At 41.3% G+C, this 27,738-nt stretch overlaps 1 protein-coding gene and 1 long non-coding RNA gene across 4 annotated transcripts in view; one reads left to right on the forward strand and one right to left on the reverse strand.

Moving 5' to 3' along the window:
- Positions 1-2,085: 2,085 nt before the first annotated feature.
- The window catches only part of KCNQ5 (potassium voltage-gated channel subfamily Q member 5), a 282,213-nt gene continuing 256,560 nt past the window's right edge, over positions 2,086-27,738 (forward strand). For both annotated transcript variants that reach the window (XM_048298185.1, XM_048298186.1), the window contains exon 1: positions 2,086-2,482. In XM_048298185.1, the coding sequence (XP_048154142.1) occupies positions 2,127-2,482 (356 nt within the window). In that variant the 5' untranslated portion in view covers positions 2,086-2,126. The remainder of the gene's footprint in view (positions 2,483-27,738) is intronic.
- On the reverse strand, positions 5,496-15,174 carry LOC125323335. 2 transcript variants are annotated; one of them, XR_007202485.1, is made up of 5 exons: positions 15,001-15,174; positions 9,912-10,300; positions 9,222-9,363; positions 7,235-7,392; positions 5,496-6,471 (listed from the first exon to the last, which is right to left on the reverse strand). It is a non-coding gene; the product is annotated as an uncharacterized LOC125323335 (long non-coding RNA). The 2 variants fall into 2 exon arrangements; XR_007202486.1 differs by lacking the exon at positions 9,222-9,363.

Here is a 27,738-nt window from a genome sequence, read left to right on the forward strand (position 1 = left end):
TTTGAGTATCAGCCCTCAAATATTTTACTCAAGTGACTAAGGCCACTAGAGTTTGAATCTGAGCATGGTTCTGGAGGAGTGGCTGATGGTAAAAGAATGTAAATGAGTACAGAGGGATGAAAAAAATGAAGAGTATAAACACTTGCATATATCAAACCAGGGAAATGCAAACAAGTAGTAAATGAAGGATTAACTAACTCAATTTACAATTCAAAGAAAGAAGAGTAGATATGTGCCACTGGAAAGCTTAAATATTAATGGAATTTCTGTGGATAGTTGTATCAACTACTTAACATCTGTTTTGACATGTGTGCTGTTTCTGCCATCCCTTATCACGAGTGAGTGGCCACTGTGGTTCACGTGTTAGAAAGTTCCTGTCTGAAGTAGCCTGCAGTGGAGGAGAAAGTGTAGTGAAGACAGGAAGAAGGTTAAGCTCTGCATTTAAAGACATCCGAATGAATGGCATTGGACACATTGTAGCAATGAATTAGTACTGTTGGTGGGTCCATGTTGCATTAGCAGGGGCACAAGTTAATGTTCACTGTCAAAACACGAGGTGTGTCTCAGCTTCCTCTTTTCTGGGCGTTGAAGATGGTGTGCTAAAGCTTGAGAGCCTGGCCTCTAACTAGCCAGTACAAAGACAAAAAAACCCCAAAAACTAATTTCTGAATGCTTCTATTGAATTTCGTTTAACATTAGCATCCACCTTACTGTTTGTCATTAACACTTCAGGAATTGGTGTCACATTTTCACATCAGGCTGCAAAACCAGTGACATGAAGATATTTTTCGTGAAGTGGGTGCTGAAGTGCCGGGCGGCGGCTCGTCGTGTCCCCCGGGCAGCGCAGGGCTCCCAGGAGTCCTCGGGGGCCGGCGGGCGCTGCCGAGCTCCGGCCCCGGGAGCGGCACGGGCGGCGGCTGCCCGCAGCAGGCGGCCGCGGCGTGCGGGAGGAGTGCTGGGGGGTGGCCGGGGGTCGCCCGCCGAGCACGGGCGGTAACCCGCGGGCAAATCGGGCGCGGTGCGGCGGCCGGGCGGGCAGCACGGTGCGGCCGCGCCTGCGGATGCCTGGGTGGGTGGTGTTTTTTTCCGCAAGCTCACCTTGATGCGGCGGGGCGTTAAAGGGCCGTGCTCGGCAGGGGGAGCATCGCTGTCTCGGCGCAGCGCGGGCACCGAGCGGCTGCACCGCTGCGCTCCGGCGGCACCGCGCCGGGGCCGGAGCTGACGGGGGCCGTGGGGGAGCCCGCAGGGAGGGCAGGCCAGCCGCTGCCCCTGGGATCTGCTGTCTCGCTGCCGCACGAGGCCGGGACACGGCGGAAGCGCCGGAGCGGCGTGCCGGGCCGCGCCGCCCCCTCGGGGGGGACACCCGGCGGCTCGTCTGCGCTGCCCCACCCGGGCCGGCCGCGCTCCCCGCCCGCAGTGGGGTCCCGCCGCCGGCTGATCCTCCCCCGCGCCGCCGCCGGGACTTACGGCAGTTTTGTGACTTTCTCGGACTTACATGGACATTTCCCGGGAGCGCGCGTAGAACGCGGGCGCCGCGTCCCGCCAGCCGCTCGCCGCCCGCCCCGCCGCGGGCACCGCCGCTGTCTCTGCCGCTCCCGCCCCGGGACACGAAGGCTCCCGGCGGCGCGGCCCCCGCCTGCCCCACCGGCCCGCCTGCCTCGCCGACTTTCTCCGCCGCTCGGAGCGAGAGCAACAGCTTGCCCGGCCCGGCCGGGCCAAACGACGCGGGAGGCAGCGAGGGAGCGGGCGGCGGCAGGCACCACCGAACCGCGGCCTCTCCGCCGGAGCCGCGAGGAGCTGCCCTCCCTCCCTCCGCCCCGTCCCGGGCCGCGGAACCACGCCGGGCGGAGCTGCGGGGACCGGCGGCGGGGCGCCGCCGCCCGGGAGGAGAGCGCGCCCGGGGGGGCGCCCGCTCCCTCGCCGGGGCCCCCGCGAAGCTGCCGCAGGCCGGCCCGCCGCGCCGGGCGCCCAAAGTGGCCCGCGCCCCCGCGCCCCGCGGGCGCCGCCCGGAGACCCTCGGCCCCCGCTGCCTCTTGCGGGCTGCCGCCGCGGGGTGCCTGGCCGCCGCCGCCCGCGCCCTGCTCCGCCGCGGCCCCGGCGCCCGCTCCGGCGCCCGGGGTGATGCCATGCCCCGCAACCACGGCGGCGGGGAGGAGGGCGGCTCCGCGGGGCTCTGGGTGAAGAGCGGCGCGGCAGCGGGCATGAAGGATGTGGAGTCGGGCCGGGGCAGGGCGCTGACGAGCTCGGCGGCCCGCGGCGACGGCCTGCTGCTCCTGGGCACCGGCAGCGCGGCCGCCCCCGCCGGGCTGCGGGAGGGCCGCCGCGGGAAGCACGGCGCCCGCATGAGCCTGCTGGGGAAGCCGCTGTCGTACAGCAGCGGACCGAGCTGCCGCAGGAACGCGAAGTACCGCCGGCTGCAGAACTACCTGTACAACGTGCTGGAGCGGCCCCGCGGATGGGCCTTCGTCTATCACGCCTTCGTGTGAGTACCGACCCGCTCCCCTCTCCTCCCGTCCCGTCCCGTCCTGTCCTGACCCCTCCCGTCCGTTCCACGGGCCGGCGCCCGCACCTGTCCTGAGCAGAGCCCCGCCGCACCGCGCGGCGCATACCGCCCCTCCTGCCCCTCCGGTCCCCGGGCATCACTCCGTGCCGGGGCACGGGGTGGACAAGTACCCCGAGAGTCGCGCTGAAAGTGCCCGAGAGGAGTCAGTCAGCAGAGGTGGGGGAGCCGCTGCCACCTGCGGCGCGTCTCTCCGCGGGCGGCGGAAAATCCCGCGCAGCCCGAGGTGGGAGGTGATGGGGGGAAAGCTTGGTTAACCCGGCAGAGAGAACCGGCGGAGAGCATGGCGGGGAGCACATATTCGCTGGTCTCCTGGGCGCCCGAGGCCACCGGCTTGCGCAGGGGGAGACTGTGCGGGGCACCCGCTGATGGCACTCGCCGGCCTCGAGGTTAGACGGAGCGAGGGGTGTCGGCGTCTGCCGGGTCCTCCCCGCGACGGCGGGGCGCAATGGGTACGCCAGCGGTACCCACGGCGCGTGTGCTGCCGAGCTGACACCGAGCGCTACGCGGTTTGAAAAGTTACCGCCGCGGAGCCGCAGCGCTCGGTTCTGCCTCCAGCGTATTTTCCGGGCGCGCCTGATCCCCGCCTCGCAGGGAGTGCGGGTGACGGCGCCTTCCCACGCGAGTGCTCGCCGCGGGTGCGCGGCGCCTCGGGATGCTGCGCCCCAGCTGCGGCCACCTGCCGCTGGCAGCGCCGGGGCCGCCCGGGGCAGGGCTCAGCGAGCGGCCGCCGCGCTGGCGGCTTCTCCGCCGGTGCCTTCCTCTGCTGCGCTTTTGATCTGAGCAAGTAACGGCTCCTGTCACCCTCATTCTGAAAAAGCCCCTGACGGAAATATATGTTCCGTATCATCGCTCAGTGGAGAGCGGTACTGTCACCGCGCTGCGAAACTTGTGCTGCTTTAACTTCAAGAGGCTCGCTCGGGACACCTGTGTGAGGGCACCTGCGCCTGTCACTGCTTGCAGTATCCTTGGGGTCAGCCATGTTCCTCAGTTCATTAACAATCCCCTGTTTTTATGGGTTTTGGTAATATTCAGGGGAAAGGCCCTGCTCAAAATCCATTTGGATGGCTGAGTAAAACATGCAATACAGTCTGGCAAGGAGTTGTGATAATGGATCATATTTATAGGTGAAAACGTTTAACAATTGCAGAGGAAGGAAATAAGGCATTACTGTATTGGGGATATAATACCGGGTATTGCTACGTCTGACTACAGGCAATACATCATAAATGAACCAGAATATTTAACTGATATGGTGTAAGTAACTGTATTTGTTCCATGATAGTCGTGTAAATCATCCTAAAGGTTGCAGCATCTTAGCTAAAAAAGCGACGGTTCCCTAAAAGCTGTTTGTCAGCATAAAGAATGCTCCTCTCCCAGCAGTAGGGGAACCACCAAATCTTACTTTAATAGCAGCTGTTGTAAGTAAAAAGGTGCCAAAACATGGCAGTCTGATTAATAAGATACTTTGTGGATAGATTCATTTAGTAGATGACAATTGCTATAGATAGAAAGCAGTAGAAATACACTTAATGTCATATATTATTCAGGAAAAGGATTTTTGTCCACTCAGAGAATCTTTCCATTCTTTCTGTTTTACTCTGAAAATCAACTCTTACACTCGAAATTTTCTTCTTGGAGGGCATTTATTTGGTACATTTTACTGTCTGGGTTCTTACAGGTGTTATCCTGTGGCCTAGATGGATGTAAATTAGTGTTGTGACAATCATCAAAATATGTACTAGGAATGTATTTTACTGCAGTGCCTGAAGTTGCCATACAAAATCTGCAAATTATAGTTTTGTACCTTTTTGTTTGAGTTCATGATAGAAATCTTTAAAACCAGAAAAGTTCAAGTTGGAAATACAGGTGGCAAGTTTAAACCTTAAAAAAAAAAAAAAAAAGCAGTAAATTTCCAAACGGAGTCATGACACAGCAGCGCTGTAAACAAGGAAGATTGCCAGCTGCGTTTAGATAATTGCCTGCATAGAAAGAGTGCCAGTTTTAATTTTTAATTGCAAATGGCAATTTTGGCAGATGTAATGTGAACATTACATCTTTTATCTGAACAGATCTGTGGGAAAGAGCTTGAAACATTACTGTAGTATAAGACACCTAGTAATAATATTACCTTTATGTATCTGACACTGATACAGTGTTTAAGGTGCATTTGAAGTTCCATTGGATTTCAGTTTGACAGCCACCCTTATTGCCAGTCTACAAATTATTTTGATGTATTTATATAATTCTGATTTAATCACAGCCAGATAATAAGATAATATTTATGGTGTTTCAGGCTCATTTTTTTCCAGCCACCTGATCAAATATAGTTGCATCTTGGAAAACAGGCTTTCTTACAGAATTAAAAACCAAAACATAATAAAAAAGCCTCAACTATTTGAAAAAAAAGTATTGAGACAAGTAGTATAGAGTGGCAAAGATATTACAAAGTACGTGGACGTGATGTCTGCTTTTACCACTGCTAAGATATTCTTGACTGCAGTGGAGCCCGTTATAGCTCTGTACTATTTCTGTTACAGGAAAGGGCTATCTGGGGTGAGACCTTTTTGAGTAGCTCATTGGTCTCCTGAAACCTCACTCTGATATGCAGGTTGAAGTAATGCAAGGGTGGTTACAGACTTTTGGTTTAAAGGCTTTGATCTAGCGGTTTGTTAAATTTGCGTGTTTGTTTTTTAAATAGGATCTAGGGACTTGAAAATGTGTTACAAATAAGAAATCATTCCTGCAGTGATATTTTCATTTACCATTTCCATAGGGGAAAACACTTTAGACCTGAGAAGTATGCCCAGTTAACTCTTGTTTTTTCTTTTTGCCCTTTCAAATAAGAAGAAAATAGGCCACCTAAGGAATGAGTGTTGTGACCGACATTCAGAAGTCAATCGATCAGTTTATTTGTAAATACAAACTAGCCAAATTCTAGAAAAGACTGCTATTCTGCAAACTTCTGCAACTAGGGGAAGAAGTTACTCTTGAGCAAAGGCCTTTGATTTCAGTAAAGTTGTGCTGGGGAGCAAAGCCATAAATTATGTGTGTCTTGACTCCTTTTTTGTGCACCTCAGTAGTTCTTTACTTGGAAAGCCTTATTAAAATTCAAGATCTTTCCTACAAGTTTTTGAAAACCTTCTTTTCAGATACCACGGTTTCCTGTTCTTAATCATTCAGGGGCGCCAAAATATGAACACTTATAAAATCAGAAAAGAACATTCATACCATTTGTGTGTAATGAGTCAGTAACTTAAACTGCTAGTAAAATATTTATGTCACACCACATCACCTACACATGGAGCCATGTGCATATTTAACACGTGTGCTTGCATTAAAAGGCTGTGATATTGTGACTGTTCAAAAGCATTGTCTTGGGAAGTCATAGGATTTCTTTCTGGTTTTGATGTTGCAGTTTATTATGGCTTGTTTGGTGTGATAAAAATGTATAGCCATTGCCTTAGAATGATCAAAGGGGAATTCCAGATTTGTTGTAAATTTAATTCTGGGTTTCATCTTCAGTTATCATAAGGACTTTGTATTATTTTTGTTCTTAACTGACATTCTGAAAATGAGATGGCATGAGATGTTCAGAAATAAAATACTCCTCTTTGATACTGTTTATACTGGTAGGATATAATTAGTTGCATAAGTTTCCTAATTTAATGTGCTGGATTTATTTCAGGAATAATAAAGTTTCTGTTTCTTACTGACTTCTTTGTAATATATTCCATGCAGAAGTCTTTAACATTTGTTGTGGGGATGTCCTTCTCTTTACAAAGCTACCAGCTTTTGCTCTGGAAGTTTCTGAATCCCAAATCAATCACACATCTGGATGTGTGCACAAGGATGGCAGCATTTTGCATGACCTGTATTGATAGGTCTTCATGGGCATCCTCCATTGGTCACTGCAGAAGATAAGAGACAGTGTTAGTTGAATTGCAAGAGCCTGTATGATGTTATTCGAGTCTTTTGCGTTATTGATGGAAGAAGACTGAAAAATTATTTCTGGAAAAAATCTAATGATGGCATCAAAGATTTAACTAGCTATTTTAGCCTTCCAGATCTGCCAGAAAGGATACAGCTTAGTAATGATCAGAATGGCTTTTGAACAGCAGGTCTTTGCATGTGAGCTAACAGAGCTGCATCACACCGTGCCCTTGGTATAATTATGGAGGTTCTGTATTCTGATTAGGAAACCAATAACGTGCAACAGCCAAAGGACTTGCTTTTTTTCATACTATTGAAAGTAGGAGAAATGATTTTATATCTTTCTTTTTTCCATCTTATGGCATCTAATGAACCAATTCCAGGTGCTCTATCGGTAGGTCTTCAGCTTTCATCTTTTCAAGCACCATTTAAGAGTCAGGATCTTGTGCTGTTAGGGTAACAACATATTTCTGTATGTTTATAAAAACAAATAATAGCATGATATTTACAAATTAAAAAATAATAAGGTTGACAACATGAATATGTAGCAAATAAAATCTTATTAGGTACTGAAGAGGTAAAAATTTAAATCTTTTTAGCTGTAGCACCCAAACTTTAGTAGGCATTTTCTTTCAGGGAGGATGAGTGATAGTAGATGTTTAGATGCACTTCAGTATAAATCTGCAGTGATTTGTTGCATTTGAAGCAGTCTCTGATTCTATACATGTGCATATTTCTCACCTACGTGTTGTTTTGGAGGAACCTTAGGAAGTTACCCAGTCCAGCTTGGAGATACACTCTTCCCAGTTGTGTGAGACAGCTTTGTCTAAATGTCTTAAATTTCACTGGATGGAGGTCCCACCACCTTGCTGAGTAACCTGCAGATCTGCAACACCTGTCTGTTGAAAAAAGAGGAGGTTTGACATGGGGAGAGAAGAATGGAAGTGCCACCCTGAACTTCCCAAGTGACAGTTTATGATCATTGTTCCTTTATATATGTTCTGTCACTGCTGAGAAGATTTTGGCTTCTTTATCATTGTGATTTCTGTTCAAGTAGATTCAGGCTGCTGCTACGACACCTGTTAAATCACCCTTCTGTCAGACCAAACATGCTCAGCTCTATCAACTGCTCCAAGACAAAAGCACCTGAGTGTCTTGGTTGCTCTCCAGCATCTCCTTTGTCCGCTGCACACTGTTGATTGTAGCTTAATTAAGTTTCCTGAATTGGATGAAAGTACAATTGAACTAATATTTTGCAATAATTTCAAATAATTTGTAGCATCAAATGGAATACCAATGATTATTCAATTAATAATAGTGATTTCCCTATTCATAAGAATAAGCATAATTAATATACTTAACAATACTCATAAAAATGCAGTAAATTTTTCTTAATTGTTTCAGTGGAAAGGAAAAGCACATGGTTTGTTACTTTATTAATCTTCTTTTTATGGAGAAAATATATAGAAGGAAAACCTTTTATTCCTAGACAATGTGAACTGCTGACAGTGCAAATAAATCTCACTGTGGTAAAGTAGTTATTTCTTACTAATTCAAAGGTAAAACTTATTTGTCAAGTGTTTAATGTTCTTACATGGCTCATATTTTCATTAACATAAGTGGTGAAAATTAATGAAATCTGCAACTGATTTTAATTGAAGCAAAAGTGCATCTTCTGCTCTCAGGTAGAAAAGATGGAGTAGAGAGCATGAATAACACTATCTAACAAAAAGTCTTTAGCATGTATACATAGTAGACATAATTTACTATGTTATTCCTAATGAGGCAGATGTTTATTTCACAATAAATGTTGCTTTTTCCCATTAACATTAACACCCAAACCATTTCCAAAACCATTAACATGATACAGCATGCATTCTTGGATTTTTTAATTAATGCTGGTGCATTGAGAGTCCCTTGTAAATGTGTTGAACAAAATATACTGAGTTTGGGGAAAATCACAAATTTTTTTTCTCCTTGTTTTCTCTGTGAGATTTTTTGTTTCTTTTTGTAAGTTGGTTTTACAGATTTCCTGTAAGAGAGCAGATGTAGATTACCCAAGGGATTGCCACCACAGGTCAGTTAAGGTAGAAAATTCATGAACTGTACAGTTTATTAATTGCAAAATAATTTTAAGGAGTTGCCCTTTCATGTGCAAAACCCCCCTTCCTTTAAAGATATTAATTAAAAGTTCAAAGGCTGTCTTATAGGTCAGCTGCACCTAATCAAGAAATATTTTCAATTTTCTGTTGAGCATTAGATTTACCTTGTGCGAGCTATCTGAGTTGCAGTGTAATTGCGTTACAGGAAGCTCAGCAAAACGTTCATCATTTGGGGCACTGAAGTGTAGTCTCAGACAGTGTCTTCTGCTTGAAAGACTATGTGATTATTTCTTAATATATACAGACTGGTCCAGTGATTCAGAGGTGGACACAGTCCTCCAGCCAGACGTATCTGAAATTTTCTGTTTGGACTTCATCCAAGAAAATCTTCAAACATAAATGTGTGTGTTTTCCTCAACAGAGATGGACATAAATATGTCTCTAAGCATTTTCTTGAAGAGTGAATAATTTTCAAAGGCATGAAGTACCTGCAGCTTCCTTTCATTATTCTATTGTGCATTCAATGGGTAATTCACTTTTTTCTTCCCACTTGTATAGAATGAAGTTTAACAAATGAATCATGCCCTTAAACTGATTAGAAATAATGAAGAAAGGAAATTCAGTACCTGCCCACGTCTTGATTAATGCAATATATTCCTGTTTGTCTTGGCTTCCTTCTTGCTTTGAGACTCCATAGTTTGATCAAGAAAACATATTAATTCCTTTTGAGACTTCTGTAGCTTTTAAATTCTTTTATTGTAGTCATACCTGATATCATATGAAAGAACAGACCGGTGCCAGGAGTCAAATATGACCAAACCAAGGGAATAAAATCTTTATGCTTTGAGAAAAAAAATTCTAGCGAACACATTCAGATACGTCCTATTTCACTTGTGTCATAGATTAGAACACTTGCACACACTCTTGAGGTCATTCAGTCAGAAATAGCATCTAACTTCTCCTAGGGCATTAAATTTAATTGCTTTACGTGGCCTAAGCTCATCCATAACTGTGGTATCTGAGAATTACCCATTAGAAGTAAATGCACGAATCTTTCCCTTCGAAGCTCTTGTGACAGGAGTGCACTTAAACTTAAAATTTACTGCTGGGGCCTTTCTGAATATGCCTAAGAGTCCTGACACACTTGAGAGGGTCTTTTGTGAGAAAATGAAGATAAAATATTGTTTTGGATGCATTTTTGTAGGTAGTGGGGATGGAGGACCATGATCCTTGGCAGTGAGTTTGAAAATGTGGGTCATTCTCTCTGTGAGAAAAGTCTGTATCAGTAAGTGTGTCTTTTTAAGGGTGAAACTCACCTGTCATAGGAGAAATAACAAGTGATGGCTCAGTGGAAGCTGGCATGATGAGGCTGGCGTGATATCCACACTACTGCGAGGCTGGTAAGCAGGTGATGTCCTCTTCCCATCAGGTGGCCCAGCGCTGGAGAAGAGGACTTACCATGTTTCCAGAAAATCACACAGCAAATTCATCAACTTGAAAATCCCTTTTACATCTGAGAAGGTTTTGCTGACTGAGGTCAGAAGAAGTCTCTAAATTTATTAGGAGGAAAGAAGTCTCTTTTTCTGTTTAGAACTCTCTGCAGTTGATACTTATCTGTAGAGTCAGGTTTATTCACATGCACCAGAAGAATCATTGCCACAGGAAGGAGCACAGTCTTGCTCTTTGCAGCCCTGCGCAGAAGGATCTGTATAGATGGCAGGAAATGTAAAGCTGTGTGTGAACGAGCTACTTGCTGGTATCTGTGCAACAGGGAGGGAGGAAGGAAGAGCCTGTGCTGGTAGGGGGAGGGTTTTTCTTAGACCTGTTCCTCAGACCCTCCTGAATGTAGTTATGAGAATTTAGAAGCATAGAATCATAGAATCATTTAGGTTGGAAAAGGCATTTGAGATCATAGAGTCCAACCGTAAATCTAACGCTGCGAAATCCACCACAAAACTGTGTCCCTGAGTTCAATATCTACCGCAGGTCTTTTAAATACCTCTAGGGATGGGAACTCAACAGCTTCCCTGAGCAGCCTATTCCAATGCTTGGCGATCCTTTCTGTGAAGAAATTTTTTCCTAATATCCTATCTAAATCTCTCCTGGCACATCTTGAAGCCACTTCCTCTTGTCCTATTGCTTGTTACCTGGAAGAAGAGACCAACCCCACCTCGCTTCAACATCTTTTTCTCATGCCTTTGGCCACAGCTGCTAGTTTTCACTAGATATGTTAATAAAATGTTGCTTCCTCGAGGAGGTTCCATTACACTTCATGTGCAGCTATGGTTAGTTGCAGTAAGTATGCATGCTCTCAAGTGATTTATTTAGCTTCTAGTTGTTGAATCTCTGCATGTTTCTGTCTTTGATATGTCCCAACTGCATTTTCAGACTGAAGATAAAGCAGAATTTAAAATAAAAGACGAACAGCTTTGCTAATGTCTGGGGGTGTTGTAAATTTTTATATAATACAATTTGCTCAAGCAGATATATTTCTTTCCCCTTAAGCTTAGAAACAAGAGATTTCATTTGTTTGATGGTTGGAGATACTGTCTGGAAGGGAGTTATCCTTCCTCAGAGTTATACTGACTGCTGACTGAACCTGTGGTTTGTCTTTGCAAATGATCTGTTTGCTGGGTGGGGTATTGGAGTTGAGAGGTTATTGTTGGCTATGATGAGACAGATGATGGTCCTGAATTACAAATACTCTTTGGAAGGAATTTTGATTTTCATCCTGAAAATGCTTGTAGCCATACTTTTTAGTGGTTTTATTAATAGATTTAGGCATTTACAGGGTAATTACTAGAAACCATCAAACTGGGCATTGATAAAAGCTCTATCAGGAATTCAGGAATGATGGCAAAAACTCATCTGAATTAGAGAGACTTTATAAAGCTTCTGAAGTTATACTTGAGAAATTCTTCTGTGGAGAGAGGAAGGCCTAATCTGAAATCAATTCTCCTACATTATGTGTGGGCAGTCTGCATGAGATTTTGCTGTTTGGAGATATTACATGGGGAGAGTTATGGTGAGACCATTTGTGGCATTGCAGAGGCAGAAGTTATCTAGGTGGGAACACAATCATTGAGAGGAAGGAGAGTTTTTGAATGTCTACTTGACTGTAACTACTTGACTGATACTATATATTACTTTCAGATTAGAAATGTGTTGTCTTCCATTAATAATATGTTTTTAATATTTTTCCCCCTTTTCACCTCTGTTCTGTAGAGAGAAAGCTGAAGCAATAGTATGAGTGAACTTACTGGATTTATATGTAAATAAAACATGGTATTGACCTTTACATTTTTCTTCCATCGAGGTCTCAACCCTGTATGCAGATCTGAGGAAATAATCAGTAATATCAGAACACGGAAGTTTGTTCACTACCTGATTGTGTTCCTGATTGCTTTTCCTTTGGTAAATATTCATTTAAATCTTGCTGAAGCTGAGCCTCAGCTAGTTTATTCCCATTTGGGTCCACTCTTTGCTGGAGCTTAGGTAACTTTTTAGCTGCTCTTACAGGTCATTTTAGGGGAAGGGCTGCAGCTGGACACCAAGATGCAGTCCAATCTCTGACCTCCAGCATGGCTACATCTGCACTTGGAGGAAAACCTGGGGAGATGCATCTGAAATACCCTCCAGTATTCAGAAAGTTGGTGAGAAACACAGTCCTCAGGGACTTTTTTCTGCAGAAAGGGATTCAGTCATTCTTACTCTTGCCCAGGGAATTTTTCCTTGAAACCGTTACTGAGTTAATAATATTCATGAAATTTAAAAGACATCTAAAAATATAATAATATTAGATTAAATGTTGTTATTGCTGCTGTTCATGAATGGGAAAGCTGGAGCTGAGGTAACTGTACCAAACTGAGCACAATACCAGACCAGTAAGTGTCAGAAGAGAAGTATTTACTTGGAGAAATCCTTTGTATGATTTTGCTCTCCAGGATTTTTTCATATGCGCATATCTGTAAATTATCTCACCACAATGAAAGCTCATGGCAATTTTTTTGGCTTGCCTTTATCACCAGCTATAGGAGGTAAATAATAAATAATATAATGGATAGTGACAGAAAACTCAGATATGTTAAGATAAAACAGCGACATTTCAGATATGATCTGTATCTGGAAGATAAAATTTAATAGCAGAGTGCTCAGTTATTTAAGAAATATGATTTTATGAAATTTTGATTGTGTTCTTCAGGCTTATTAATCCATGAGAAAATTGTATTCTTCTCTGTCTTAAGTATAAAAGAGCTAAATCTCTATGAAGTAAGACTTAAATGAAAACGATCCTGGCTGAAAATGTGAACAGATGTAAAGATTTTGAAGTAATTTACAGAAGAGTCAGTCAAGAGATCTGAAGTGTATTTTGGTTTTGGAAATGGGATCAGTATATTAGAGAGGCCCATTCATCTCCCAGTCTATATTTAGCATCCTGCAGTGAACCAGTGACTGCCTTCATCCCAGTCCAGCGTGTATCACAGTCATGTCTTATGACCCCACAGGGTATTTGCTGTAGTCAGTATTTTGAGATGGCTCAGTAATAAAATTCTGTCTTTCGGCCTTGTCTTTAAACGTGAGGCATGCTGTAATGGATATGTGACCTTGGCAGGTTGTGCTGTTCCAAGTATGGATCTATGGATTAATTTCGAACTGAGGGCTGCCTTCCCTACCTCTAGAGGGTGTGCAGGTGGCGGCAACAAATCACTACACATGCAGTTCATAGTGCTTTGTGGCAGAAGAATAGAATTGTTATCTTGCAGTCTAGCCCTGGGGATTGCTGGTTACAAGTTCTAAAAACTCATTAGCATGTTAACTTGATTAAAAACAGTAATTAATGAAGAACTCTGGAAAATGGTTAGAACACCCTGTGAAAATCATGGCACATAGAGGTACAGTTCTGACGGATGTCGTTTACTGATCTGCAAATTTTTTTCAAGTAACGAATGCAGAGTATAAAAGTTCATGATTAAATAATCCAGGTATTTAAATAATCCTGCATTTTTCTAAATCACTGCAGACAACAGTTGTCACTGTCTTTTATTCAGGATGGTAACCCAGACATCATTGTTGAGATGGACCTTTATAATTGCTAACATGATTTCTGTCTACCTAATATCTCAAAGGTATGACCTATCTGTCACCACAGCTCCAATTATTGTGCAAACTCTTAATATTTCAGTTCTTGCAACCTCCTTCTGTCTGGACTTAGCAGTATGCTGTGTGCTCATCCCTGTGGCTGTAAAACCCCTGCTCCTCAGCAGCTCCTCTTACTGCTCCCCCCTTGCCTAGGGAGGAAGTTATTTCTCTTCACTTTGAATAGCTGTAAAAGGTATCTGGCTAGTTAATTTCTAAAATTACATTTATAAGTGAATAACAAAACCAGGCAATCAGCTTTGCATGTTTCATTAAGTGGAAGGAAACAACAAATGGAACTGTTCCTTTTTGCTGGGTCTGACAGCCTCAGCAGCATATGATAGAACTGCTTCTCATACACCAATAAACTATTTGACAGCAGTAGACTAACATGAGTGCATTTCTAACTTACTGCAGCTAAACCTAACTTCAGTAAACCTGTAACTAAACCTATGATGTGTTTTTTTCCAGTCACTTTTTGAAAGTGTCATATATTTTGGCAAATGCTGAACTGTTGCATGAGCTGGGAATTTCATTGTTTAACAATTTTATGAAGATTAATTATCACATGGTCGATGAGAGTCTCCTTCTTGCGTTATTTCTTTTTGTCTGAAGGTGCCGAGTTAGAGAAATGGATGACTGGTGGAAGAACAAGCAGAATGGCAACACAGCTTTTCGGCATGTGGCAGGGAAACTAGGATGCAGATGACTTAATAGTGCTAAACATACACCTAGTTTTACAATTTTCTCTGAAGCTGGGAGCTAAAAAAGCTGCCAAATTAAGTTGCTAATAAAGACTGGTAAGAATAAAGGGAAAACGTCAGTGGGATACCATGGAAGAACATACTGAAATCAGTCTCATGGGCTCTTTGAAACAGGTTGATGTCAAAATCCTAGGGCTTGACAATCTTTGAGGAAGGTACACATGAACTGGAATAGTTGTTCATTTTCAGGTGTGTTTTTAGGAAGCTGCATCTCCCAAAACACGCTTCTACATCTGTATACTTTTGCAATCTCTAGTATGGAACAAGGATGAACCTAATGCCCTTGAGATAGTTTCATTAATTGCAAGTGATCATAGTGCTGTGATAGCATCACTTGGTCTTTTGGGACATTCTACCAAACCTCTAAAACTGTGTATAGGTTTTGTGCAAATTCTTCAAAACCAGGAGTGAAAAAGAGTATTTCTGCTCATGACCCTGGATGAAACAGCAATCCAGATCTTTGCAACTAAATGTCTTAAATACTTTTTCTATCTTACAAACTGACCTGTGGATGACAGGTGTTTAAAATTGGTTTACATCAAGGTAGGTAGGTGTCCAGATAGGCTGGGTCCACTGTGCTTGCTGTTTCAGTTCTGCATTGAATCATTCAGTACACTGTGTTTATTAAATCAAACCTTTGTCTTCCCCAAAGACATAGCAAATAACACTGCCAGCTCTTGTATCCTGAGGGGAAAAAAGAAAACCAAAATCACAAAAAACCCTGCCAAAAAAGCCCCGAAAAACCCCCCAAAACCCAAAACAAACAAACCAAAAAAAACCCCACAAAAACCAACAAAACCCATTGGAATTTTTTTTTCTTTTCTTCATGTGGAGAGTCATGTCAAGCTTTTGAGTCTGAAGTGTTTCTAAATTCTTTTTCCAATGGAAAGGTGAAAAAATTATTATTTTTCTTCTTTGAGTATATAGGTGTTTTCTAATTATACCACTGTCTTGGGGTGACTTTATGATGTGTATCCCATATCGCTGCCCTATGCCCAGAAATTAAGATGTAAGACTTCAATTTGAGTGGCTTTGTAGCTACTCTGCCAGTAAATTTTTTCTTCTTTTGCTTGTGCCCAGTTGGTTTCCTAAGGGACTAATGATCTTTTCTTACCTCTGTGCTCTCTGATTAAGTCAAGTTTTCCCTCAGAGCATGAAGGAACTGGAACCTAAAGGCTTACTAATGGTCACCCTTGTAAAAGGATCCCGTGGACATTGCTGAGGGTGAAAAGAGCACAGCTTTCAGCACCGTGGTTTATTTCCTTTGAAGTTTCAGCACCATCCTGGCATTTACCTCACACTGGTTTGGCTTTCAGAAAACTCTCTGATGCATTCAAGCATGTAGATATTTATAAATATATATATGTATATATAAAAGCACTGACGTACACTGCTGCCTCCATTAATAAAAGCAGTGAACATGATTTATATTTTGTTGAGTCAAACACTAGTACTTTTTGATAAAGAAGTCTTTAGCAGGTACAAACAGCAGGCCAAATCCTAAAGCTGTTTACTAGCCGTTAATTCCAGGCTCAATCCAGAAGCTCTTACTCAAGCAAAATGGCTGTAAAGTAATAGGATGCTTTATCTTATTATCCTTGAATTTTGTAAGAGTGGTGTGTGATTTTTTTTTTTTAATTGTGCAGGTTTCTGTAAACCCCTCATCATTGGTATTGTGCAGTCTCATGAGTGACTGCTTGTGCAGTGTGAACTGTGGTGTATTGTATGGTAAATCACCGTCAGCTGCAATGTATCACAGTACACTGTAGACAGTGTTTTTACATTTTTGCTTTAATTATTTGCAATGAGTAAGAGAGACTAAAAGTAGCAAAATACTTTGACTTGAAAAGTAACCATTGAAATACTGCTGCAAAAGTAACCATAGAGTTTGGAAAATTATATGGTACAAAATAACCTATTTTGCTACATACGGTTTTATTCATTTCTGAAAATGATTGTTCTTTTGCAGGCATGGAGATCTGGATATGTTTCCAATGTAAAATTAATAGGAAATATGACAATTGTTCAAATAGCTCTTAAATGTATTTTAGTTTGAGAGCTGATTGTATATTATGTTTGCAGCCTTTGTGCAAAGCAGTGTTTAATAGCAGAGTTTGTTCCATAATGAACATAGATGAAGACTGTTCTTTATATTATCAATCTAAAAACCTGCATGTATTAATATAATGCTGCTGATGTTAAGTTGCCCCATTGCTTGGAATTTATTGCCACATTGCTTGACACGTAGCTGTCAACTAAAAGAACTCCTTGCAACTCCAACTTAAGACTTATCACTTCCCATTTAGAACATGACCTTACAAGTTAGTCAAATGACTGGACTGCTATGGAACAGCAGCTGTTAGTGGAAAGTTCTCAAAATTGGCATGGATCACTCACTGGTCTCTCCTTTAATTGCTGATATCATTGCCTGTGTACACAGTGGTTATCAATGACTGTAATTGCTTTATAGTTCTCAGACCATTCTCTAATGATTATGATTAATTTTTAGCTTTTAAATTGAAAATATCTGAGGATTAATCTACTGGTTTGTTTTGTGCATATTTTAGCAATTTTGTGTAAATTACTAATTATTAACAACACCCTTGAGGCATGAAAATAAATACTGTAATATTCTCATGTTGAAATATATTTTCTTTTGAAAGCTCTGGGATCATATTTGGCCCAGTTGATTTACATAACTTGCCTGCATAGTACTGTGAAAGAGTAAAATAAACCAGCTCAGCTGCACCTGCTGTCTTCAAGATGTTTCTGAGTGAACAGTCCCAGACAAGCAGGGGGTTTTTGTGGTCATCTCTTTGACCCGTTGCCCACCTGCCCTGAACCACTGCAAAATACAGTGTCTGAGCTCATAATTTTAGCTTAAGGTAAATGACAAATTCTCAGCATGAGCTGCTGCTTAAGTCTGGTTTTTGTACCAGTTCTCTGTTTGTCATTAAAGAAATTAGATCTGTCTGGAAGATTGTCTACAGAGAGGTATGATCATCAAATGAAAACCCTTTGCATTTATAAAGGTTTGAAAAGGTGATTGTTAACAGCTGGTAGTTAAAGATATCACTGCTTTAGTGCACTTACCCTCATTTGATGTTTAGTCCTGTTCTGTAATATTCAGTGTGGAGTAGTCGGTTGTGTGACTCAAGTTGTGTAAAGTCACAGTTGTGAAAATACTCTCAGCGTAACTGGGTGCAGATATACTTTGAACCTGTTTCCTGTTGAGGAGCTCTTCCTTGCAGTGTGGTGTATGCGAGTACGTTACAACTTGCAACTTGCAGTGTTTTATTGCTTAATTTAAGCATAGTTTGCATTTCTTATGGTTTGATTGGTTGGCAAGGCATGCAGAAATTCTGAGTCAGATGCACCTATTTCTGGATGCCCAATATAATTAGGTGCAGCCCTGAAGCAACATGTTTTGTATAACTTTCCAGGCACACAAAATGCAGAAATATAAGAGAGGGTTTAAAAATTGTTTGGAAAAAAAATTAATGCCATTTAAGTTTGAATTATGATTGTATTTGTTCTGATGAACTTCATAATTATGTGATTCTGCTGCTTTTTTTTTTTTCTTCCCGTTTTCTTTCTGTATTGTTTTTCTTTGTTTTAGTAATTATAACTTTGATACTTATGAAATATACCAGATGAACATTCCTGGAAATGTCAGTGTCCTGCATAACCTTGGAGCAGTTATATAGAAACAGCATGGTCATTAAATTCCACAAATTTCTATTTTCTGTGGCCTTGTCCTGGGACATTGCTGTTGAAAGTGAGTTTTGTTTCTGTAGCTTGTGTAGTCTGGTTTGCATGACCAGCCTGCTAGAAAGTGTGTTGATTAGTGGTACTGCAGTTGGGTGCATGGTGCTGATTGAAAACAGGAGCTTCTTCCAGGAATTATTCACTGCTGCTAATTTTTGGCTCCTAAAAATTGGGTTTGAGTGTGTCGCTAGGAGAGGAAAGCAGTTTGGCTGTAATTGTCTTGCTAAAATGGAAGAGTATCCAAAAAAGGTTTCTGTACATTTGAAGACTAAGATTCTATTGAATTTTTAACTGCATCAATCATGATTAAGTGCTTAATTGCTTGCATGTAAATAACAGAGAAAAATCCGTATGGGTAGTAATTTAGGGAGAAATTAAGTGCCACAGTGTGTAGTATTGGTTTCCTTGAAATACGAGAAATCTATCAATTCCCAGAGCACAAAATCACATTCATCCATTTATTGAAAATACTGCCTCCTAAGAGGAGTGTGTAGAATTTAAAGGCATAGGGGAAAAAAATCAATTTATTATGCATTTTTTTAAAGAAACCCAGAATCTAGTTTTAGTCTTCTTTAGATTTGTTTTTTGAGGTCTGCCCCAGTTTTCTTGGCTTCATTTGAGAGATGGTGTCCCACATCATCTACTCTTGGCTGAGTGCAGGCATGGTTTCCTCTGAGTGGTACCAGTAAATGCGGCTGTGCGTGAAACCAGGCTTGCTTTTTGGTGCTCGTAGGCTGCTGGCCTGCTGGTGTTCTGGTAGTCACTTCAAATCTGGGTAGTCAGTCTAGTCTGAAGTGATGTGACTGCTAGGTTTGGTACACTATGTTTTCACAGTTATGGTTAGTTAGGCTTTTTCCTTTTTGTCCATCTTCATTTATTTATTTTTTTTTTAATAGAGGTCTTTTCAGTCTTGTTTATTTCCCTTACTAAAAATCGTTCACATGTGATTTTTTTCTGTAAAACCTTTTATTAAAATTAAAAAGATTCCATTTAATATATACATATTGCAACATTTTTTAAATAGTTGACTAGATTATTCAATTTATTTTATTTAAAATATATTTTATAGTCCAATTAAGTAGGTAATAATAGGAAATGCATTCCCTAAAATTCCAGTAAATAATATAGACAACATCTTGAATTTCCAGTAGAAGAAAAATGAAGTGACATTGGAGACACAGAGAGTAACAAAATAAAGCCAAAGCTGAAATTTGGGGAAATTTCTGGGGTATTGTTTAGTTTATTTTTAAAAATTCGGGCGATAATTTTTATAAAAATATCATTCTAAAACCCATGCACCATAGTTTTAAAAAACTAATATTGGCGTGAATGAACATTTATCCCTTGCTCTGTAGCTTTCAAAACTTTGACATTTCTTTCATGCTTTAAGCTTTCCCTTCCCTTCTGTGATGTTTTCTTTTTGACCCAGCAGCCATGCAGTGGATAGGTGCTCCAGTGCACTGTGAGCACGTTTAGCTGTCTTTTAATGTGTATGCTGGGTTATTCCTCATGCTAAATGCGTACAGAAGCACCATCAAGTGAATCAGTTCCAACAAATTGCAGGCCCACCTTTAGGTGGACTCTAGAGCTTTTGTACATAAGTATATATGTATTTGTGTATAAACATGTTGTTAAAGTAGCAGCTCCTGATCTGGAGGTGAAATGATGTGGGCTTTCCTGTTTCCACATCACTGAGGGCTAACTTGCACCAGAACTGACAGGCTGCATCTATCCTGTCTTGTACTTGGCTGTGGATCTCTTCTGGGCATCAAGAGATAGTCCTTAGACATACTCCTTGGGGTTTTTGTCCAAACTGTCCAAAAGAATGAGAAAAACTGTGTTGCAGCCCGTCAAAACGGTGGTTTTTTATAGCACAAAACTTAAATCACATGTTTTGTGACCTACTGTTAAGTAGCATGTGAACCAGTTCTGTGGCCACTTCATCCATCTGGTGTCCTTTTCCCCAAATATGAAGGGTTGTGGGAGCAAAGTGTCCCTGAAGACAAACAGCAAAACAGCTGAAGTGTCCAGGAGAGTGGTCCCCAAGACCTCTTCCTGGCCACCTTGCCTTTAGCAGTATAGGCATACCCAAAACTTCACAGACCATGGTGTGGAAGGGACGATTGGCAGTCAGAGCTGGTAGAGAATATTCTTTGTCTTGTGAAAATGTGGGATTTTAAAAATTGCATCCCAAATTGCAGCAAAGAGTTGGTGTTCACTGTTTTCTAAATCAAATGTAAAAATATGTCTTAGATAAATACTGTGCTTCAGTTTAGCCCCATCATGCCTTTTTTATAATATATTGAGCTTAACTTCACTAAGTAGACTTTCTCACCTGAAATCAAAGTTCTTTGCAGACTTCTCAACATTCCTGTGAAGCAGAAATAAAATCAATCATTTCCCTTGATTAAAGTTTGGATACTTGTGAATCGGTATGTTTTTTTTTAGGAGGAATATTTACTAAAAATTCCCACCCAGCCATTCTCTCTCTTCCCCTTCCCCCCTTTTCTCTGCAGATGACCAAAATGTGGAAAAGAGTGAGACTCCCACTAGAGATTTCTTGTTACATTTTTCATGAAGAATTCACAGAGGAGAGGCTGATGCTCTGAGATGAGCTTCTTCCCTCTGCTTGGTGCTCTAAGAAGCACAATTCAGTATTACAGGTACAAAGTAGAGTTGGAGAGCTGAAGGAAAGGGTGGAGAGAAAGGGTGTAAGTCCTGGTGAATACTGGTTAAAAGTATTAGAAGCTGTTAATAGAGTTTGGCAAGCTTTAACTTTTAATCACTTGCTTCTACCCCTCCAGAAAAGACAAATCATTGTGAAAAAGCTGGTGAGTCTTTCTGGGCTGGCTTCTGAAACTTGGCGAGCAAGGGTTCTCTGCCTTAAAACCATAGAAGTTGTATGTGTAAACATGTTTTTCACCCTTTCTTACTCAGACTCTGTGTCCTTAGTAATACTTTCAGTTCCAATCTTAGTGTCTTCCAGGGCTTCTGCTGTAAAGAGCCAAGGACCATGCAGCAGTGCCCTGTTGCAGAGCTAATAACCGCAGCCTGCTGGCTGCAGCACGTAACTGGGCTTGCACAGGACATGCAGTGAAGAGACTCACTTTGGTCTTTGCAGTTATCAAGGGCCCAGGTCTTATCCATCAGGACTGCAAACATGGCTCTGTACTGTGGAATGATTAACACTTAAAAACCTTTAATGAACCAGCCACAGTGTCATCGTGCTAGCTGTTCCAGGCTTCTCCTTTTGTCCCACTAGAGATGCAGGCATTTCAGAAGAATCCAACTAAAAGGACGTGTTTGTCCTTCATATAGAATCACAGCGTCTTAGAATAGTTTGGATTGGAAGGGGCCTTTAAAGATCATCTTGTCCAATGCCCCTGCAATGAGCAGGAACATCTGCAACTAGCTCAGGTTGCTCAGAGAACCTGGTCTTGAATGTTTCCAGGGATGGGACATCTACCACCTCTTTGGGAAAACCTTATATTTTTGCTTCCTTTTACCTGAAGTCTTGTATATGTAAGTAATATTTTAGAAGTTTATTTTATCCCCCAGCACACATTAAAGAAAGGTGAGTGACTCCCTTCATATGTATTCATCTTTACTTAAGATTTTTCTACATTGATATATTTTTTTTAAAGACCTCTAATCAAAGTGAGCAGTTCAGGTATCAAAAGCAGCATTTGTGGACTTTATATGAATGTACAAAATGTTTGGACTCATAAATAATGTGTGTAGTACTTTTGTGTTTAGTAGTAATATGTAGTGTTTTAACCTTTTTATTTTTATCTGTGCCTGAAATACTTTTAAGATAAAGAAACCTTGCTATTATGCTGCTAATCAGAAGACAATTCAAAGCAAAGTTTCTGCAAGTTAGAAATATTCTTCAGATTGTTTAACATTTCACAACTCCTGGTTGAGGATGAAGCAAGCCAGTAACTGAAGACAAGTTGATGTTACACGCTGGTGTTTCTTCTTTTAAATTTGGCTTGAGGCATAAAATAACAGCTTGAGAAGCCAGTACAACAACCACTAACTTTTATGATTCATTTAAAGCAGTCACAGTTTTAAGCATGAAGGAGTTTTTGAAGCTATTTTCTTGATACAAAAAAAATTATTCATAGAAAAAATATGCCCTTAAGTGTGCCTATGTTTTCCTGGCAGGTGCTGCTGTAACAGTATTGAGGATTTCTTAGATCAGGAAAATAACCTAAAAACTGGAGCTTTTTTAATGTTGTGCTATGAAATACCAATCAAGTGTCGTTCAGCATTGAGTTCTGGGAAAATAGGGTGTGTGTTTGGCAGTTTCTGCTATTCCTAACCTTACAGATCTCAGTTGATAGTTGTTTCTAGAGGGAAACCACAAGGAAGTGCAACAGGAACCTGTTGATCATCCTGCGGTTCTAGTTGCAAGGAACACAGATGGGTGATGACTGTACCACACTCCTGCCCACCAATCTGTCCTGCTGTCTGTCTGCCTCCTCAGGTCCCTGTGCTTTCAGTTTGACATTTGCCTTCTGTATTTCCTTAGTGGCCCTCTCTGGAGGCAAGCTGAAGGGAAGGCCACTAAGCAGAAACATCCATGAATTTGGTAGCTGGAGCTTTGGAGATCCTACTACATTCCCATGGACTTTTTCAAAATTGTGTAATTTAGAAAAGATTCTCCACTTAATAGTTCTCCTGATTAAATTAAGAATTGAAAAATATATGGAATTTTAAAAAAAACCTGTGGGAATTTTTATGTCCACTCCAGGTTGTGAACATATTTTAGTTTAAATAAACATCTAAATGTTTTGTTTGAAATAAAAATATGCATCATTCTGGAAACCAATTGTCCCAGGCCATTTCCATAGTTTCTGTATTTGGTCTGGGAGGAATGCTTGCTGTGGAGGTTCTGGGATCTCCGCGATGACCTGCTACCAAAGGCTTCAGAGTAAAGAAAAAAACAGGTAGCTGATACCCTGCAATATGACTCTTCCCTTTTTCCTCCTGAAACTTCCTGATGATCCAAACTCTCAACATATGTTGGGGAATTGGGGAGCAATGACAGCTAACAGCTCGAGGTCTCAAATTTTTTAAAGATGAGGTTAGAAGCTAGTGCTGGATATCCTCATTTATGGTTCTGGGCTAGCATGCGGACTGCACAGGTTGATTTTTGGAACAAGTGAGGCACAAATAATATATTGAAATCCTGTGGAAGAGGATTGTTAAGGCCACTAAAGTTCCTGGAAGTGCTAGGCAAATGCAGAGCAAACCCACTTGCTGGGCTTGGCTGGACACAGGCATAGTGGGGAACCTGCTCTTTGGCAAACAGGTATTTCTGCTGTGACCTCTGTGTTAAGTGAAAAGGAGTTATTGCCTCACATTTTGCAAATTTATTTGGCAGCTGTAACCTTACTTCATGTTCATTGACTGATTCCAAGACAATATTGGTTGCTCTCTTCTCCAAGTCTTGTTCTTTGCATGTGAAGTTAGCAATTAAAAAATGCAAACTATGCTGGGTGAGCAGAGAATTGCACAACCACAGAACAAACTGAGGTGGAAGGGAGCCACAAGGATCATCAAAGTCCAACTCCTGGCCCTGTACAGGACCACCCCCAAGAGTCACACCATGTGCATGAGTGCGTTGTCCAAATGCTTACTGAACTCTGTTAGGCTGGTCCTGTGACTACTTCCCTGGGGATCCTGTTACAGTGCCCAAACACCCTCTGGATGAAGACAGTTTTTCTAATATCCAGTCTAAACCTCCCCTGACACAACTTCAGGCCATTCCCTTGGGTCCTGGCACTGGTCAGCACAGAGAAGAGATCAGTACCTGCCCCTCTGCTTCCCCACACAAGGAAGTCGTAGCTGCCATGAGGTCTCCCTCAGTCTCCTCCAGGCTGAACAGACAAAGTGACCTCTGCTGCTCCTCAGCTTCCTCTCAATGTGACTTTAATGAACAGGTAGCCCCTTAAGCAACAAAACAAGTAAAACATGGCATTATGTTTATTTTCTGTTTTGATGCCTTAAGATGATCAGAGCTCATTCTGATGCTTTTTCTTCTGCTGTGACATATTGCAGGTTCCTCTTCCATGGATTTCTGATATGCAACAAGAGCTGTGTCTCATGTGGCACCTTTCTTCGGCACAAAATTTGCACATAATTTCTTGCCTCTGCCAGGTCATTTATTTTCATTAAATATGCAAGAAAGCAAAATTTTTAGTCAATTTTCCTCTCTCTCAAGTCAGATCAGAATCAGCTACTGAGTTGAACAGCCAAATTTCTTTGAGGGGAACCTGGAGTGGATGAGTGGGCACATAAACCACCTGCAGAAGTCCTGTTTCCAGAAGAATCCGACTCCATCCGACTGCAATCTCATCTGTTACTGAAGAGGACGAAACTAACCATATTCCCAGAAGCAAACAGTTCAAGACTATGTGGCATATTTTTTTAGAATACACTAAGAGTTGGGCCAGGGATATCTGATTTAAATGAATGGCAGTAATAAGACTGATCTTCTTGTGCCATAAACATCCATTGTGCTTTACAAGGAAAAAAGGAGTCCTCTCTCTCAAAGGTTAACCTAAACAAAATGCAAACCACAACATATTAAAGTTGTTTTGATATGTAGGTTTCACCCAGGGTCTTTCAGCCACGAGCAAGAGCAGCATTTCCTTTGAATGAGAGTTCTCCCACTAAGGTAAATGTTAAATACCCCCCCACTTGTTATTTAATCCTTAGGGACTAAAAAGGTGATTATATGAAGATGAAAATCACAACCTCTTTCTTTTACTAGCCTGGAGGGATGTTGGTGTTAAGCAGTGATAGCTCTTTCTAAGTAGTGGCCAGCATTTGGAACTGTTATCCAAAGAAAACTCTCTAAATGAACTGGGTGCCCACTGGGCTGCAAGGATGGAATAAACTTGGGGCTGCCAAGAAAGCAGAGTATAGGGCACCATTTGGATAAGGCCAGGTGTATGGGGTAGATGGAGGAGGCGTATGGAAAAGGGGCTTTGCACCTTCAGAAACATCCAGAAATGCTTTTACTCCTTAGGGACCTACTGCAACCGTGTTGTGGGAAGTACATTAAATTAGATTAAAAAAACCCTTGAGATTGTGTGGAGAAAAACTCACTAAATATATTCACTGTTTCGTATAATAAAAGAACACTTGCATGTTCTTCTTTTCTGCACCTTTGTCTTTCCAGCAAAAGAAGAGTATCTTATTTAATTGCCTTGAAAAATTAGGCTTTTTTAGTCATAAATAGAGACTTTCCCTTGGGTAACTGTTCTGTAGAAAAACAGTTTAGTTGGTAGTGTTTGAACTCTGCTAAATAAGTTTGGTTTGGAGTAAGTTATTTCAGTTTTAAATCAGTTTGTTTTAATATCAGGTGTTTTAGAGTGACTTTGCTCTCTGCACTACACAGAAAATGCAGTATCCTGCTTCGGGAGAATAACATGTAGTCATATCTCTCAGTAAAATTTTCTTCAAGGCTGTACATATTAATTAATATAGTCTCATCCGAATGTTGGAGGCAAAGAAAAATCACATATTGGTGACAAAAGAGGTTCCAGCCAAAGTGGCTTTGTTTTTAATTTCGTGGCTTTCATGAGAATGATGATTTTAAAGTCTCTTTATTTTCTACTGCTGATTTGTAGGTGTAACTGAGAAATACTTTCTCTCTTGCGTTTTTTTCTTTCTCCCCCAAATTTAACTCCAATGGATTCAAAACTAAACTCTGTGTTAAGGAATGAGAGCTTTACAGAAATACATATAAAAGTAATAAATGGGATTAAAATTACTGGCATGAAACAAGAGGCACACATCAATAATCCAGAATGACCAAATGCCTTAGAAACAACATGCTCAAGGTTAGGTTCACAGACTAGTTGATTAGCAGGAATGGAGAGATTACGTGTATGTGAGCAAAGACTGTGTATATGTATAAATTAATTCAATTCTAAACTTGGGAGGTAATTTAAATGCAAGACTTGGTTGGCATAATTCATATACCTGAAATTCAAAAAGCAGCAATGGTTTTGCTACATTCCACCCTGTGCCTTTGAATGCCATTACATCTACATGTGGTAAGTGCTGTGGAAATCGATGACAGACTAAGGCACTGCCCCTTTCAGGGTTCCTTTTTGAATGTCACCCATGACTGTGTTGCCAATTTGTCTGCGTCAAATGAATTAGAACATACCTGTTTCTGGCTGTGTATCCATCAAAAAAACACCCAAAACACCAACATGAACAACATTTCATTTGTCACTATTTGGCAGGATGGCTAAAAGCTCTAGGCAGATATATTAAAAAATAAAGTTATGTGAAAGCTGAAATGCCATTTTTTCAAGAAGAAGTCACTGCAAGGCTTGGATGGAAAGGAGACTCTTGGAAAGAGGATGCTTGAACTGGTTTTGGTTGGTTTTTATATTTGGGGGATTTTTTCCCCTACTAAAGAAAGGCTGTCATTGCATGTCTAAAATAAAGAAGAAAAACAAACAGCCAAGAACAAATGCCTAGAATTCCTTTTTATTCTACATATTCTTGTCAATTTTATAACAGAAAATTATCATTTTAACAAGCTAGTTCATAGCATTTTAAACATACCAAAGAAAATAAATTGACAGAGCATTTATTATTTAATCAAGATTTTTTTTCCTAGATACTGATGATCTTTGAAGGAAAAGAACAGTTTCTGGAAGACTTAAGTAAAGGATGTATCTTTTATCAGCAGTAAATGTGCAAGAAGTTAAAGCCTGTGTCCCTTTTAGGTTTCTAAGATTTGTAGAGTTGTAAACATTCTAGCAAAATTTCAGATGCCAACAGAATCCTATTAAAAATATTATTATAAAGTTCTTTATAAAAACTTTTTTCCTATTTATGTTTTTATTGGCTCTCTGTAGGATATGGGTTCATAACCCAGTCATAATCAGTTCCACTCTGAAATTAGAAATGGGAATGAGGCCACTTTTCCACAAGTTAGAGAGTAAGAGCTGTTTTGGTGCCAGCAAAAATATGACTAATAATGGTTCTTCCTAAAGATATGAAGTACAAGAGGCAAGGTATAAAAATGATTATCTGGATGAAATGTGATAAATCATTAAAAGATATATTGTAAATGAATGTAACTCATTTCTATCTACATCTGTAAAGTAAAAAAACCCTGGAATTTTGCTGATTTGCTTTAAAATATTTTAAATCCTGTAAACATATGCCAATATAATTTATATTGCAGTTAACTATTTATATGCTTCTATCTCTAGAAATTTTCAGGTTTTTTCTTTTTTTTTTAATAATGTGAACTTCTAAAACAATTTAAGATGAAAACAAGTACGAAGAACTGTGGAGCAGCTGTCAATTGTTTCTTAGAATTCATGGAGAATTTTTTCTTCCTGGAATAAAGAACTGGGATTTAAGGGAGCTGAAAAACCAGACAGAGATGAGAATTACTGTTTTAACATGCCAAAGTATGATCTTATTCCTAATT

The sequence above is a fragment of the Corvus hawaiiensis genome, chromosome 3, assembly GCF_020740725.1.
Source record: "Corvus hawaiiensis isolate bCorHaw1 chromosome 3, bCorHaw1.pri.cur, whole genome shotgun sequence".
Lineage (NCBI taxonomy): Eukaryota > Metazoa > Chordata > Aves > Passeriformes > Corvidae > Corvus > Corvus hawaiiensis.